The sequence below is a fragment of the Antennarius striatus genome, chromosome 11 (genome assembly GCF_040054535.1).
Source record: "Antennarius striatus isolate MH-2024 chromosome 11, ASM4005453v1, whole genome shotgun sequence".
NCBI classification, from domain to species: domain Eukaryota; kingdom Metazoa; phylum Chordata; class Actinopteri; order Lophiiformes; family Antennariidae; genus Antennarius; species Antennarius striatus.
The window spans coordinates 21007466-21025439 of NC_090786.1; the positions used below are offsets into that span (position 1 = coordinate 21007466).

The window sequence follows — 17974 nt, forward strand, 5'->3', positions numbered from 1 at the left end:
ACTGGATGGACCGACTCAGGCACGCGGCTGGAGGTCACGTGCCTCCTACAGGTGTAGTTTTGTTTTTCTGAGTCAAGTTTAACTTTAAAGGTATTTAGGCTCTAAACGGAGGAACAGCAAATAAAACTACATTTCCCGTGAACAAGAGGAGCGTCCCTTTAAACTTGGTGTTGTTGTGATGACGTCATCACGCACGACCCCCGTTCTGTTTTCCTCAGAGCCTGACAGTCAATGGAGCCCGTCGGTCACGCCATTAACGAGCACATCCACGACACGGGAGCACGCAGGATAGTTAGCTAGTTTTGTTCACCGGTCCTGGAGGACTGTTGCTCAGACTAACATGAGTGACTGTTTCACGCCTGGTGACTGTCTCATTCGCAGCTGAGACGCCTCATCAACACACAGGCCCATGTTGTTAGTTAGCGTCAGTTAGCTAGCTAGTGATTTAACGCCAACCTTACTACGTGCAGCAGATCTACAGGCTAAAAGTGTTTTAAATGTTTTCTCCACAACTCAGTTAACAAGACAGCACTAAAACATCCGTCACCCCCACCATCATGTCGGACCAGGGCGCAGCGACACTACAACAGAACCTGGACAGGTGAGTTGAAGTTTACGGCTAGCATGTAAGAGGAAGCTAATCTAGCTAGCAGTGCTCCGGTCCTCTGGAACGTTATACCCACTTATACCTACAGATTTAACGTTATAACCTCTACCGATCTGACCTCCATATTCACGAATCCCGCTAACGTTAGCTTGGTAGTGTTAGCTTGATCATGTTAGCTTGATCATGTTAGCTTGATCACTTTAGCTTGATCATGTTAGCTTGTCGTCCGTGTTGACATAGCATATAGCTGTTGGCAACACTGCGACTGTTGACCTACATTTGGGCCTCAATTTGAAGTTATTACATGTAATCATAGTCCGTTTGATATTTTTATCAATATAATTTAAAGGTCTTAATGTCATTTGTATCCTTTAATACCCATTTATCCTGGAGTGTCCAGAAACATTTGAAAATTTCACGTTTAGTAATAATTATTATGACACTTAATGAGTGGCAGTCAGCTAGTACACATGAGATTGATTTTAATTCTGTTTTCTTTTCATTTGGTGCTTTTTATTTAAACATAATTGGCCTTAAAAAGAAGAAACCTTCAGAAAGGTTAGTCTTACTGGTTTGCATGAAAAAAGTCGCAAGAATTCCTACCACTAAGAGGTGCTGCCCTAAGTCAGTTTCCCATAACTTTGTGTCTTCTTTTCTGTCTGCGCTGACTTAAAGTGGAAACAGTAGGAGGAAGGTGAGGCTTAAGTCCCTGTCAGTTCTACCTGCATACCCACCCAGGTTCTGAATACCTGATCATCAAAGTGTGTGAAGGCGCTACACAGATATGATGGAATGGGGCTCTGCACACTAATGAAAAATGTATAAATGACTTGACATAAGGACACAACACCAATATCACCGCCTGTCATGTGGTCTCTGTCCATTTGTCCTTTCATGAAACAGGCGTCTGTGGAAGGTAGCGGTTGGAGTCAATGGTTATTACTTTAATTTTGACTTAAAATACATCATGTGCAAGGGAAACTATTGTTGCCAGACTACGACAAGGGTTTCAAAGATGAGTTGAGATGGAAGTGGTGACAAATTAAGTATGTACCTTGGAAAGGTTAAAAACAAATGTGTCTGAAAATTCATTAACAGTCATTAGGAAGGCAGACAATGGCCTACATGTTACCAGTGGCTGTGTCTGTGTGACTAAACAGGACAGCAATTGTTTGTGTTCACAAACAGACAGTGCAGTTAAAAACAGATGATGTACAGTATTTGTTTGGTTTGAAATGGGATGAAAAGCGATTTTCACTTCCAGCCCTCCTGGTCACACACAGGTTCACTCTGAGCTGGGAAAGAAGCAGTGAACGCTTTCTAGAATGTTCCATTTCATTAAATCTTCCAAGAAGGGTTAGTTCATGATACCGATGTAACTGTTTTTAGTTACTGACAAGAAATGAAGGATTGTGTTGTTTTCTGCTTGAAAAAACATCAACAGATAGAGGATTTAGAGAAAGTCTGTCACAGTTGATCTTTTTGGTGATGATAACCACTTAATCTAATATTATATAATATAGTTCTGCATTTCAAATCAGACAGCGTCATGATGGCCCATTGTCAGTGTGAATGGTAGTGAGCAGAAAGCCTAATGTCCAAGTGAACTGTTTGGTGATATCCCATGGTCAGCAGCAGAAACAAAGGGTGTGTGTGTGTGTATGAGGGTTGTGTGAAATGGTGTTTTCTGCTGCAGGTGTGTGGCAGGAGAGCTTGTGAAACTGATTGCAGGGAGATATTGTGTGCCCTTGCTTGTACAGGGCTGCCTATCACTGACAAACAGAAGGCTCCACAGGCTGTTATCTGTCTGCCCAGCAACCACCTGCTTCTGCAGGGCTGTGTTTCACCAACGGGTGGAACACATCAGTTCAGCCTGACCTTTGATTGACTCTCACACAGCCTCCTGTTTCTCCTGTCAGCATTTGTTGTCCAAGACGGTGGTGTTTTGTTGTTACATCCCGCTCCAAAGTGGTTATGTATTATAATTGTCAGTGTTCGTCCGTTTGTCTGTTCGTTAGTCCACCAAATATCTTCGCAACTGTTGCAGATAGAAAGATGAATCAAAAAGCAGATTACTCGGGCAGCAAAGGGGATGAAAATGAGATGATGACCTTGACCTTGAAAAAACTAGGTCAAGGTCATATTTCAACTTTTGTACCCTCAGGAAAGAGAAAGACTAGGGAGAAGGCCAGTGTAAGACCACAGATCAAAGCTAGTGCTTTGATCTATGAAAGTAAATCAGGGTAAAATTTTGAATTTAGGGGTGCCACGGGATGTTGCAGTCTCTGCCTTGTTCATTAGTCTGTAGATGTAGATGTCAAACGTCATATGATGACTGACCCTGTAACTACTGTGATTATTTTATATGGGGTGGTTCAGTGGCTAAAGGCTTTATTAAATGAAGTTCATAGTTACTGTCAAAGAAGATATGATTTACAAAACTGTATTTTAAAGTTTTATGATTGTTTTGAATAAAATTTATCAGTCCATCGGTATGCCTATAAATAATTTGGTCAGAAACAAGTTCAGTATTTCTCCATGAAACAAACACATCAGAATATGTAAGTGTGTCATTTTTTTAGGATTCTGAGTATTTTCATTATTCTTGTTTTGGGGGAAAATACGTAGTTTTTTTTTGTTTTTGATGTTTTGAGTGTTTGTTGGTTTTGAGAGTGTCCAGAACAATCTGGAAAGATAGCATATTTCCAACAAACTGCGTACACATCAAACTTATTCTGGAGTGGTGCTTTTTCTGTTTGCACTCTTATTTTGCATTTCCATGGGAACAACATTCTCAGTCAATGCTAACTTGGTATTTATTAAGTCATTACAGGTAAACCTCGATTTACGTTGTTAACTGGTTCCAGGAAATATGACAAAAGATTAAAAATGACATAAATCAAATGATCTAGTGTCCATCCTAACCTGAAGATAACCATTCCCATTTCTGTACTGACATTTATTAAACACCTGTAAAGAAATCCACTAGGACTAGGTTTCATTCAGCTGTGAAAGTTGTTGGGCTGTTGCCGCATCTCGGTTTAACAGAGAGTCTAGTTTATGGTCTGTGAGGAGGTCCTGGATTAGATGCCTCTCACCCGTCGTTGAGCAGAGTGAAGTTGAATGCCATATTGTCACAGCTGGTGGTGGTGCTAGCGACTGAGCTAGGTGGGCTAACATGTTGTGGTCAACAACCGAGCTGGTGGAGCGTGGATGACGTCAGACACTGGGCCAGATGGACTTTTTTGCTGCCAGGCTGCTGTGGTGGAACTTACAGCGGGACCCTCAGAGGGTGTCTCGTTGGCGGGGTTGGAAGGTGATGTCTGGGTGCCGTAGGTCCAGGAAGGCGATAGCGCAGCTGCGTACAGGAGCAAGCCCATCACTTTCAGCTGAATAAGTAGGAAAAGGAGCCAGGGACATCAATCTATTAATCAGCTTTCATTTATAAAGCACTTTATCACATCAACAGACATTTTGAAGTGCTTTTGGAGACAGAGAAACCAACAGAATCCTCCTGAACAAGCATAAGAGACAGCGGGAGATAATCTCCCTCATTGAGGGAGAAACTCCTGCCAGGATACAGACACTGGTGGGTGGTCGTCTGCCTCGGCCATTTGAGTGGAAACGCACAACAATGGAGATTGGAGATTGCCATGAAAGCCATGAAAAAAAGTGTGACTTATAGTACTTAAAAAAAATTCTTTTTGAAAACCGACACAGAATTAAGAACTTGAAACAATGTAACCCCAGGCGTAACTATTATGTTCTATAATTACTTTACCAGTCATAGTTTACGTACACCAGGCTGTGGACATATTCCAACAGGAATGAAAAGCTGACGTCTGACCTGTTATGGCGTGGTAACATGTACACAGTGGAATGACCTGTGGAGTATTCATGTACTTTACTAATGTCTTAAGGTCGGTGGTGTAGCAGAACTGGCTCGAGGTACTCCACTCACAAGCTGCTAACTACAGTTAGATTGACCCTTTTGTTCCGTTGACCAAAATGTGAGGTTACATTGACCTGATTTTGGCTATTTTATTTTTAAAATACGGTCTCCATAGTGTTGACCACGTGTCAAACTGAAGGCCCGGGGGCCCAATAAAAATCATTTAATGTGGCCCGTGAGAGCATAAAAAGTCAGTGTCTAAAAATAAATAGGTCAGAAGTGTGCTTTGACCAAAACAACATTTCCCACAATTCAGTTCTGTAATTCAGCCCATTTTAACTTTCACAAAAATATTTTGAACAAATTTAATGTCCTAATTTGTTTTTGATGTTATTTTTCTTTATTGATTGATAGTTTGATCCTTGATTGATGGAGTTCTGTCGGTTTAATAACCTGACAAAAGGATTTATGTTAGAACAGAGAAACAAACATATTTTTTCTGTGGCACTGTAATGTGCGTAACTTAAATTTAAGTAATAAATTCAGAGTTATTTAACATTAAGAAGTAGTTACATTTATTTTACATTACATTGAGTTACTTTTAGTTGTATTTATAATTTATGCCACATCAGTATGATTTCCAGTTATCATGCTGATGTGGCCCTCGGTGAAAGAGTTCAATTTAACTTAATTTAGTGTGACACCTCTGGTGTGACTATATACAGCCTGGCCTTCTGCAGGACTGCCATGTTACCAGCTTGATTTGTGCTGATGAAGAGAATGTTACGGACAGAAAACAAGAAAAAAACATATTGGACTTTGTTTTTTTGTGCTTTTGTGTTTTTTAGACTCTGTTGAGTTCATTATTGCAGATTTACTGCATCACAACTGTGATCTCATTCCGTGGTGCTGATTTTTAAGGCCAGTCATTGCCTGGACAACAAAACTGCAGCGTTTTCAGTTGTTTCAGTTGCTTTGCAGACCCCACCTCGGACGTTATTGCTGCAGTCCTGCACAAATCCCTCTCACACGTGGAGAACAGACTCCTACATCAGGATGCCCTTTATTGACTACAGCTCAACGTTCAACATAGTCATCCCTCACAAGCTCAATGATGAATTATTCTCTTCCGAAGCCTTTGTTTCTGGACTTAGACCTCAGTCTGTTACGATAGGAGGAAGGAATTCATCTCTACAGAGCATCCACAGAAGAAGAGTCCAGAAAAGGACCACATCAATCATCAGGGACCCCACCCATCCCAACACAGACTATTCATCCTCCTCCCCTCAGGCCTGAGGTACATGAGTCTGAAGTGTAAGACATCGTGATTCGAGAACTCTGTCAGACAGACACGGTACTTTCGTGTCTATCTGACGGCCGTCGCCTTGCGATTTTACTGATTTTTACTAATCTGGACCAGTCCAGTCAGGGAATTTTGTGAGAATTGAACTTGAGAAACACGATGCCGCCGGGCCGCGTTTCTGACCGGGATTCGAAGCAATTTGACGTTTCGCCGTCGGACCGCCGTGCCTCCGCAGCCCGCTGACATCGACAGCTCCCGGAACAGGACCAGTCCCAGGCCAACACCAGGCTCCACCCGATCTAAAGGCAGCTTCCCAGCTGCTAGAGCAAACAAGATGCCACCAAAATCAAGGAATAACGCAGCCTATGAGGAGGAGATTTTGAGGAGATAAAGAAATCACTTGACTTTATGTCTGGTGAAATAACAACTATCTCGAAACATCAAAAACTGATTCTGGAAATGGTGGGTGGAATTAAAGGACTCAGGAAGCAATGTGCCGAGAAGGATAAGATGGTGACCTTTCTGGAACGCCGTGTAGCAGACCTGGAGCAGTACTCCCGCATGAACAACATTGTTGTCAGCGGGATGCAGACCACACCTCGGACATACGCCCAGACCCACCGTCTAACCAGGATTCCATCGAGCAACAGGTGATTACATTTTTCAATAGCAGAGGCATTCCGGTAAATGACAGTGACATTGAGGCATGCCATCCTCTCCCTCGGAGGAATAAAACAGACAAGGCAGCTATAGCTAATCGCTTCACCAACACGAAGCACAAGGACGCACTGTTCATCAAGGAAGAAAGCTCAAGGGGTCAGATGTCCATGTGAACGAGAACTTAACTAAGAAAAATGCAGATATTGCCAGGAAAGCTTGCTTTCTGAGAAAGCAGGGGAAAATTCACTCAACATGGACGGCAAACTGTAAGGTGTTTATCAAGTTGAATGGATCAACAGAGGAGGACAAGGTTTTGGTCATCAGAGACCCGGGTGAGCTGGACAAATACAAGGGACCCCAGGGTAACTATAACCCATAGACAAGGGTAACATATGCACTGACAAATCACAGAACTCAACATGAAGGCAATTGAACAAGACTTTGATCCAGACAGTAACTTCTTTGACCACTTGAACAACACATGTTGCTACTACACAGATGGACAATACAATGACCTGAATGTTAAACAAGACCACGGAATGTCAATAATTCACTTTAATTGTAGAAGTCTGTATGGCAATTACAATAGCATCAAAGATTACTTAAGTACATTTAAAAAGCTATTCAATATCATTGCATTGTCTGAAACCTGGCTCTGTCCTGAGAAGGGATTTGACCTTGAGCTGAGTGGGTATGAGCTCAAGTATATGAATAGAAGGGGGATGAGAGGAGGAGGTGTGGCTCTATACATTGAAAATAGCCTAAAATACAAAGTAATGAAAATATGTCACCTATTGACAACCTGATGGAATGTATCACAGCTGAGATAGGGATGGAAAGACAAAAAATATCATTTGTAGTTATGTGTGTATAGAACACCAGATTCATGCATTTAAAAATTCAAGGATAACATGGAGGAGTCGTTTACAACTGACAATCAGAAGGTTATAGACATCTGTGGGGACTACAGCATCGACCTGTTAAACCCCAATAAACAAGGACTGACCGAAGAATTTATTAACACTATGTACAGTTTGAGTTTATAACCACTGATCACCAAACCAAGTAGAATAACAGTAAAAAGTGCAACGGTAATAGATAACATATTAACAGATTACATGGAGAACACTCTAGTGTGTTGCTGTTCTGACCATCTTCCCATTTTTGTTATCCATGACTGTGACTATATTAAAGATACAGAGAAATATACTGTACATTTTAGTACATGAGAATGAGAACAGAACAAAACATGAATGCATTCAGAAATGATTTACTGATTCAAAATCGGAATAAACCTCTATGAAGAAAAGGATATTGACAAAGTTTATGAAATATTTCTTGAAACTTTTAAGATGTTATACAACAAAAATTGTCCAATTAAACAAATCAATGACAGGGAAAACCAAACCATCAACAGACCATGGATAACAAGAGGATTGAATAACGCTTGTAAGAAAAAGAACTCTATATACTATTTCTGAAACAAAGAACTTTCGATGCCGAACTTAAATACAAGAAACATAAAAACTAATATAATGAGGAAATGTTAGAAGGAATGTTATACCAAACTATTCGAGAATAGTAAAAACAACATTAAAGGTGTATGGAAGATACTAAACAATATTATTAGAAATGGCTCAAATGATAGGAAATACCCTGAATATTTTATTGATAATGAGAGTTCTTTACATAACATGAATGATGGGGTTAATGGCTTCAACAATTTCGTTGTGAATATAGGTCCAAACTTGGCCAAAAAAATAAATGCCACTTGATAGGGATAGGGATGCTGAAGGGAGCATCACAAATCTCAACTCCTTCTATTTAAAGGCTGTAGGAAAAGGAGAAATCATTGATATTGTCAATAAGTGCAAGAATAAATCATCTGCGGATTGGAATGGAATTGACATGACGATAATCAAGAAAGTGATTGATTGTATTATAGATCTCTACAGTTTGTCACTGACAACTGGTACATTTCCACAGAAAATGAAAGTTGCCAGTTATCCCAGTTTATAAAGCCAGAGAGAAACATCATTTCACTAATTATTGGCCAATATCATTACTCTGTCAGTTCTCTAAAATATTAGAAAAAATATTTAATGCAAGGTTAGATAATTTCATTGAAAATAATAACATTTTGACTTACAGTACGGGTTCAGGTCAAGCAGGTCAACAGCGATGGCACGAATGGAATTGACAGCGGAGATCACTGACTGTATTGATAGCCAGAAATATGCACTGGGAATATTTATTAATCTGAAAAAGGCTTTTGACACCATTAATCAGGACATATTGTTTAAAAAACTAAACAGGTGTGGTATAAGGGGGGGGGGGTGGCATTAAATTGGCTGAAGAGTTGGATCAACACAGACCGCAATTTGCACAAACAGGTGACTACAAATCAACCTGGGCCGACATTACCTGTGGAGTCCCACAGGGGTCAGTGTCAGGGCCCGATACTATTCATTCTGTATATCAGTGATATTTGTAATGTGTCAAATATGTTGAAATTTATTTTATATGCCGATGACACAAATGTATTTTGTTTAGGGGAAAACCTTCAGCAGCTTTTAGAGGTCACCACCGCAGAAATGAGTAAATTAAAACACTGGTTTGACGTAAACACATTGTCTTTGAATATGAGTAAAACCAAGATCATGCTATTTGGAAACCGCACAATAGATATACAAGTGCAAATCATGGTAGATGATGTTAAAATCGAAAGAGTGTATGAAAACAAATTTCCGGGCGTACTGCTGAACCACAAAATCTGCTGGAAACCCCATATAAGTCACAGAAGAACAAAGCTTGCACGTAGTATTGCAGTTTTGGGTAAAACAAAGCACATATTGGACCACAAATCACTACACATCTTATATTGTTCACTTGTACTCCCCTATCTAAATTATTGTGCAGAGATTTGGGGTAACACCTACAAAGGTAACTTCAGACCATTGTGCAGTTTACAAAAAAGAGCCATTAGAATAGTTAACAAGGTAGGCTATCTGGAACACACCAACAGACTGTTTCTAAAATCATTTGCCATGAAGTTTATGGACCTTGTTGAATATAAAACTGCAATAATAATGTTTTGAGCAAGAAACAATTCATTGCCAGTTAACATCCAAAAAATGTTCAGTGATAGAGAAGGGCATTACAACTTAAGAAGAGAGCTCAACTTAAAAGTACGACCAGTTAAAACAACACTGAAAAGCATGAGTATCTCTGTACGTGGAGTGAAGCTGGAACAGACTGAGTGTGGAGGTTCAACTCAGTCCAAACATCAACCATTTCAAGAAGTCATACAAAAAGATTATATTTGGGAGGTATTTAAAAGAGGAAGGCCTGTTGTTGCAGCAAAATTAACACTTAAAAGTAAATTCAGTTAAAGGTCAACTCTTTGGCTTTAATGATTATGTTCCTCATTTGATCACTATAATGTTTCAGTTTACTTGTTTGTCTGTTGGTTTGTTTTTAATTTTTTAATTTTTCCATGACTGCAGTTTAAATGATTGATTTACTTCTGTAAATATTATTAGCAAGTATTTTGTAATGAGTTTTTTTTTTTTACAATAAGGGGGTAGGACTTAACTAGTTTGCACTTCTTCCTACTCCTTTTCGGATAGTGTTCACAGCATTCTGGTGTATTTATTATTGCTTGTGATTGTTATTTTGTTTTGTTGTTACTTATGTTATTCGAAATAAATGGACTCATTCATTCATTCATTCATTCATTCATTCTTTCTTTCTTTCCCTCCACCATCAGACTCCCTAGCACTCGATAGTCTGTCATGAAAAGTGTGTCATAAAAACACCTGGTGGTTTTGCACATTTTGTATTTTAACATGTGTTATGATACACATCATGCGCATTGTGAAGATAACTATCATTATGTTTATATAGTATTTGTTGTAGTTGGTTCATATATATGTTGTTTTATATATTGTTTAACAATTCTGATGGTATTACGTTGGGATGGCAAATTAGTTTTTCATCGTACAGGGACGCCCTGTGTCTTTACGGTGCACATGACAAACGCTTTCAATCATTGGATATGACAGAGATTGCTGAGGACATGTTGGCAAGTGAAAGCAAAACCTTTTTAAAACGAAAGAGAAAAAAAACGCCTCCTGAACAGGGAACATGTTTGATAGCCTGAAGCTTCCCTACAGCTGCTGCAGTTCACTTTAGCATGCCTGCCTCCAGGACATACTTGATAGATAGATACTTTACTAATCCAGGAGGAAATTGCACATATCCACTTCTCAGGCATTACATAACGAATAAATACTGGATAAACACCAGGAGAAAAAGAAACACATCACAGGACATACCACAAGACAGACACTACACCAAACAGTATAAAATTAAATAAAATCCATTCAACTATGTGCTGAAATCGGATTCCAATCAGTTTCCCTTTCATATCTGATTTTTAGCAAGTCTTGGATCTTGACTAGGCCACATGATTGGCCGATATGACAGGTTGCCGTAGCAATGACGTCAGTGGAGGCATCGTCCAGCACATGCAGTGTGTGAGGTCATATAATTGCGAGAGCAGCAACAACAAGGACAAACATGGAAGTTTGTTACCTTAGAGTTTTGGCGTTATGACTGTCTAGTCGAGGTGTGGAAAACTTGGAGGCTTGGAGTCTCCCCGTCAGTCCAGGGACTGGTGTCTCAACTTCTTCTTCCATTTTTACCGCTCTGCAATGGGTGACGCTCTTTCTTGTGGTGCATTGGCTCCTGCTTTGGGACGCCACGGACGGGCACATCCGATCGGTGTGTTTGGAGCGGTTCAGACGGATCCGTCCAAATGCGATTTGAAACTAATTTCTGAAAGTGGTTTCAATCCGTCTTGTAAAAATCTGATTTTATGCGATATGTGACTGTTCAGACTACAAAAGAGATATCCGAATCTGGATATGCTCTTTGGCTGCCAGTCTGAATGCAGCCAATTATAACTGGGAACCTGCTTTGTCAAGAATTGGAGCTTTCTTTAGAAGTGGACCACCTGCCCTAAGTGGCCAGTTGTCGTAAACCCTGGTTCTACAGACATTTGATACTTTTGTAATAGGAGTAGAAACCATTTTTATCTCCCAGAAGGAGGTCTATTTTACTTTATTCTTTCTCTTGGCCTGTTTGCAAATTAGCAGAAAATGTCTATAAAAAATACTGAGCAGATTTCGATGAAGCCTGGTTGAGATGGGGTTGTTGAAAGATTTTGTGGTAGTGTGGGCTTAAGGTGCATATCAGCCAAAGAGGCAGTATGCATGTTGTCTACATACAGTTGAGGAAAGTGTTTTTTATGTACAGCACAGACTCATTTTCTGGATTGTTCTTGGGTGGGCATGACGGCTAACTAGAGATTAAGGTTTCACACAGGAGGTAGCATTTCAGTACTGTTGTATGGGGCCTTGCTGGGAGGCTGGGTTACAGGAAGAAAAGCCAAGTGCTGGGTTTTGTTCCATGGAGGTATCGATCCACCGTCCATTCCTCAACTTTTATGACCACCTCAGTTTCTGTCTGTATTAGATGTATTTCATCTTTTCCAGGATGCAGAGACAAATACGAGAATTGCAGGAGGAGTACAATTAATGGATTAGAGTGTGTTGCGGCTCTGTGTATCCATAAGAGGAGGTGAGCAGCTGTTAAATGTCAATAGAGGGTTGGAAGTTTTTATCTCCCTCAAACCTGCCCATTGTAGGCCCAGCCGTGTCACCTGAGCGCCCCGACCCGAGGGCTCGTCTCCTGGGTCGTCATGTTTTATTCACCACCACAGGAGTTTTGGAAAATCATCCATTGGCAGGCAGCAACATGAGCAATCGGAGTTGGCCATCCACAGATGAACCCTGGGGTGCGCTGTAACAGAGCACACCTCCAGCTCAGGGTGACGACAGAAGGCCACAGATTTGACTTCAATTATTCAGCAGTGGAGTATACATGGTGTACTGTAACTGTTGAATCGAAACGGAAATTCATTTACTGTACTTTGATGTAAATGCCAACATCCCGCGACACCCCTGAATTCAACATTTTACCCTGACCTACGCATTTTTGTGCCTCTGGCTTTCTGAAAATGTTGCTTTTGTTTAGCATTTATATCTCATCAGGTTTCAGAGATGTGTACCTAAAAAGGTATTTAGAGCGACAAACTATTTTATTATTTACGGTAATTTAAACGTTTATCGAACGCTCCCCATACTGATATTAAACCACCTATCTGTATGAACTTATCCCACACTCTGATAGACTGTTTAAAACACTTTTGTTAAAAGTGCGAGACTCACGGAACGTAGCGCTCAAGTTCATCATCACATTTTCTTCTCTTTGCTGCCAGAGTAATCTGCTTTTTGTTTCATCTTTTTATATGGTTGTGAAGATATCTGGTGGACGGATGGACGAACACATAAACACTGACAACTACAATACATCACCACTTCGTGGGATGTAACTATATTCCTCTCCCGATGTATTTTGGAGAGATGATCTCTATTGGCTCTGTCAAAACACATGTCAAAACCTGCATCTGCATCACTTAGTAGGAGAAGCAAGTTGGTTTGAACCCACTCTTTGGCTTTTTCTTTGTCTTCATATATCTCTACTGGAACAATCCCCCGCCACCATCGATGGTTCTGGAGCAGAAACCCTTCAGAATTAATCTGAAGTCAGTGACTTCATTGAAACAATCAATTTTGTTTGCCTAACATCGTCATTTTTTAATATGTCAATCGTAGTCATGCGAGTCCTGACCGCCCCGTCTCCCTCTCTAAGGTGTGTGTGTGTCTTTTACTGTCTTCATCCCACCTGTGTGTGTGTTTTCTAGGAGCTGCTGGGTGTGTTTTGCCACAGACGAGGACGACCGTACGGCAGAGTGGGTCCGTCCGTGTCGCTGCCGCGGCTCCACCAAGTGGGTCCATCAGGCCTGCCTGCAGCGCTGGGTGGACGAGAAGCAGCGGGGCAACAGCACGGCGCGGGTGGCCTGCCCACAATGCAATGCAGAATACCTCATTGTGTTTCCCAAACTCGGTGGGTTGCGTCTCACAAAGACTGAAATATAGCTATGACGACTGACTGACTTGGCTTGCAGCCATGTTGGGTTCTATCGTTTTCTGCCAGGGGCTGAAATGATGAGGTTGAATCCCAACGACAGGCGTGGACACAGGATGTGTATGGAGTTGAATCCAGCGATGACAGCACAGGATTTGAAGTTTGCAGGACAAACTATGTGGAGATGTGTCAGTCAGAGTAGGATAGACAGTGAGATAATGGCAGGTGGTGCAGGTCTTCAGCCCCCCACTGAGCACGAGACCATCCCTCTGGCTGCGATGTTTGGAGCATAATGATAACATTTGTTCATCTGTTCATAAGTGTCCAAATGCGAATGGTCACGTTATCGGCCGACCTGACAGGTTGTCATAACAACGACAACCTGACAGGTCTAAACTTGTGTGTCAGTGTGACATTATTTGAACAAACACACTGTCCACTTACTGTACCTGTGTCCACATAGAACCAATAGGGCATCTGTGTGGATGACCCAAACTGGATCAATGACATGACCAGAAAGATTGGCTCAGTGATCGACACCCCCACTCCCCCACCCCCCCAGACAACAGGGGCCTGACTAAAAACAGGCCTGTTCTTTGAAAGCCGCCGTTTACTCAGTGTTTTTGATGGGATCAGTTAAGCTCTTTCAGTGAGCGACTAGTGATGTCTGATGAGTTTTTTTGTCACATCAGATATTTTAATGAACACTTGTTCACAAGTGTTTATTATTGTAAATTTGTCAATGTTTTAGACTTATTTGTGCCGTTCTATTGATTGATTTGTTGTATGTTTCTGTTGATTGTTGTGATTTGGTAACAAATAAGCTTCTTTATTGTTCTCTAACCTTAACTCCAACATGAACATCTTTTCTGCTAATTCAGTTTTTACTTGTTTTTGCGGCCCAGACCAGCTTATTGTAGTAACTTTACCAGCCATATAACCAGTGTCCTTAAAGCTCCTTCATTCCTAACAGATCTACCACCTCTACTGCTGAGAAACTGCACCCACTCTTTATCCTGATTATTATTTTGATGACAATGTGCTGTCAGATGCTGGATTGAATTTCTTGGCTCCCTGTCCCGTCAGCGGTCATTAAGGGCAGCCCTGTTTCCTCGGCGTGTGAAGGTGTAACGCTTCGACAGGGAGAATGTCGATGAGATTCCAACCCCGTCATCAAAATGAGCCCCGTTAACGCGCCGAGCAGCATGAGGCCAGTCCAGTCAGCAAACACAGGAGCGCCTCAGCAGGCTGCTTACCGTCTGTTTTTAGAACTGCTTTTAAAATCAGCGAGGGATATTTCTGTTGCGCGCTAACGTGCTAACACGTCCTGTTTGGTTTGGGCTCCTGCCCCAGTGGGCGGTGAGACTCGGGGTCACCGGTGTCTAAAGAGAAGGGCCTCCAGCAGGAGCTCTGAATTCCTCTGCAGTAGAGGGAGCGTCCAGGAATAGGTGAACGGCTGACAGGGGCTGAGTTGTGTACGCTTTGGGGCAAGGACTTATGGGTAACAGCCTCACGGTGGCCACGCTCTATAAGCAGCTTAATAAAGTCTGTCTTGTGTCCAACCTGCTTTAAAACCATAACCCCAAAGTAATCACCAGCACCAGAGTTATTTCTGGAATCTGCTGCTCCTCCTGACTGACCTTCACAACCTCCACATCCAGAGCCAGCAGAGGAGATGTTCAGGTTGGACCGATGGAGGTCCATCTGGAATAAAAACCAGTGTGTAGAACCCCCCCCCCCCGGGCTAGAAGCAACACATTCATGGAATGGCTGGATGTGATATGTTTGTTGATGATGACCAAATGTTGATAAGATGCACCTCAGAGGTGATCAGTCAGGTCTTTACAGCAGTGGACGTGTAGGAGATCTGGTCTGAAGGTCTTCTTCTCCTCCATCAGGTCCCGTCGTCTACGTGCTGGACCTGGCCGACCGCCTCATCTCCAAGGCCGGCCCCTTCGCCGCTGCTGGCATCATGGTGGGCTCCATCTACTGGACGGCCGTCACCTACGGCGCAGTCACTGTCATGCAGGTACGACCAATGAGCAACGACCAATGAGTTAAGGTCAGAGGTCACCATCACTTCGCTAGCAGCTGGGAAACGACAGACGTGTGGTTGGGTGCTGCTGGAGGAGATGTTTAGAAGGTCTTTCCTCGCTCTGCTCTCCAGGTGGTCGGCCACAAGGAGGGTCTGGACGTGATGGAGCGGGCCGACCCCCTGTTCCTGCTCATTGGCCTGCCCACCATCCCCGTCATGCTGATCCTGGGGAAGATGATCCGATGGGAGGACTACGTTCTGCGCCTGTGGAGGAAATACTCCAACAAGCTCCAGATCCTCAGCAGCATCTTCCCAGGTCAGGACCTTCATCTGTGAAGAGCGTGTTGTCCCCGTCAGGTGTTTGAACCGCCTCCCGTCTCCACAGGGATCGGCTGTCCCGTTCCTCGCATCCCGGCGGAGGCCAGCCCCCTGGCGGATCACGTGTCGGCCACGCGGATCCTCTGCGGCGCTCTGGTGTTTCCCACCATCGCCACCATCGTGGGGAAACTCATGTTCAGCAGCGTCAACTCCAACCTCCAGAGGACCATCCTGGTGGGTACCAGCAGGAACTCCTCACACCTCTGCTGGATGTACTAGAGCTACAGATGCTAATGCTAGCAGTGATGCTAACAGGTCTTTGCTTTTCTCCAGGGGGGAATCGCCTTCGTCGCCATCAAGGGGGCGTTTAAGGTCTACTTCAAGCAGCAGCAGTACTTGAGACAAGCCCACCGCAAGATCCTCAACTTCCCTGAGCAGGAGGAGGCCTGAGGGGGGTCAGTGCTGGGGGAGGGGGGACGCCAGCTGTCAGACTCTGGATCAGTGTCACTTGTTACTCACCTCGACTCCCCCCACCACCACCCCCTCACCCCCCTGGGGGTGAGGCTCCGCCGCTGCCATCCGTGTGAGGACCGGACCGCCGCCTCTAAAGGTTTAGACTCTGAACGCTTTATGACGATCACACCCGTGGGGGGCGGCGTGTTCTTCGTCACACACACCCACTGCTGACCTGGTCCCAGACGTGCCGCCGCTGTCACACGACTCACACTTCAACCCACTACAGCTTAAGGAAACACAAATCCAGGCATGAGTAACGAGAGTTTTATAAAAGAAACGACAGACAACGTTTTTCTATTCTTCAGATTTGCCAACATTGTGTTTGTTTTGATGGAATGTATTAAAGATCAATAAAATGCTAACAGGAGTCAGTTTGTTACTGCAGCCGACACTCTGGCCTGCTGGACATGGATTACCACTGATGTGGTCCCAGGTGGACGACGAGCGTCTGCCGCCAACCTGATGACCTCATGAGTTCAGACGGATTGACCACAGGTTCACCTGTGATCTGTTGTCGTGGTGACGTTCATTCTTCAGCTGCTTCACCAGCTACAGGTGACGCGGGAACCTATCACAGCTGACTATGGGTCACAGGTTCTTACTTGGTGGAAATTCAGCATAAAAAAAACAAACCCATGTTGGCCACTGAAGGGTTGTGGTTCCTTATGTTTCTTGACCCCCCCAGCAGAACAAAATGGGACTCAAACCTGTTTGAATGCTTGTGACATGATGGTTTTCTGTGTTTCCCTGAAGTAGCCGACCTACACTGGTCAACTTTTAATCTCGTTGTCACGGCTGACACCGAGTTGAACAATGGCTCTCTGTGTGACCAGCCTGACGTCCCCTGTCTGCAGAGGTCAGAGGTCATGCATTAAAACACACGTGGTTCCATTCAGTAGTTTATTCAGTAGAAACACAGATGCGTTAAACAGAAGACATTAAACCTGTTTGTGAAGATGATTGTGAGCCTGGAACCAGTCAGGTGGTGGAACTACAAGATGCTCCAGAAGAGGAACCGGTGAGCTCTAGACTAGATCAGGATGAACAGACGGGTCCCCAGATGTTCTCATCTTAGATTAGGACTTGTTTTAACAGAATGGGTTCTGGTGAGTCAGTCTGAGGAGGTCACCACCTCTAAGGTTAAGTGGACTTTAGGTGGACTCAGATGATGTCTCTCCATCTATATGTCATAGATGATACAGATGATACATCTATGGTTTGTAACCAGTTTGTTTTACAGGATTAGCATTGGAGCTAACAGGTCAGAAGGATCAACCCACACGTTTTTTCTGCCCTGAAGCTCATTCTGTTTAAATAAATAAAATCTGCAATAAACCTGCGACCTATAATGAAGATGGTTTCATGCTCTGGTTTCCAGCTTGGCTACATCCTGCTAGCAGCTGGTCGCCCTCAGACCACCAGTCCTCCAGACTCTAGGTGGAGCTGCAGCTCCTTCATTATATATTGCTGAGGAAGAGAAGTGCAAGCGGCCTCAGACAAAACATCGACACGTTCTGCTTGATCCAACTGGTTTTTGGGTACAGAGGCCAGCGAACGTTTTTGACATCGATACTGGAAAATGCAGCAAAA

The 17974-nt window shown here is 43.0% G+C and overlaps 1 protein-coding gene across 1 annotated transcript; it reads left to right on the forward strand.

The window, feature by feature from the left end:
* Positions 1–213: 213 nt before the first annotated feature.
* Positions 214–17907, forward strand: marchf5 (membrane-associated ring finger (C3HC4) 5). The gene is made up of 6 exons (XM_068326535.1): positions 214–601; positions 13292–13494; positions 15414–15544; positions 15683–15866; positions 15936–16102; positions 16202–17907. Exons 1-6 carry the CDS (start codon positions 558–560, stop codon positions 16316–16318), a joined length of 846 nt encoding a protein of 281 aa, XP_068182636.1. The 5' UTR covers positions 214–557; the 3' UTR covers positions 16319–17907.
* Positions 17908–17974: the final 67 nt, after the last annotated feature.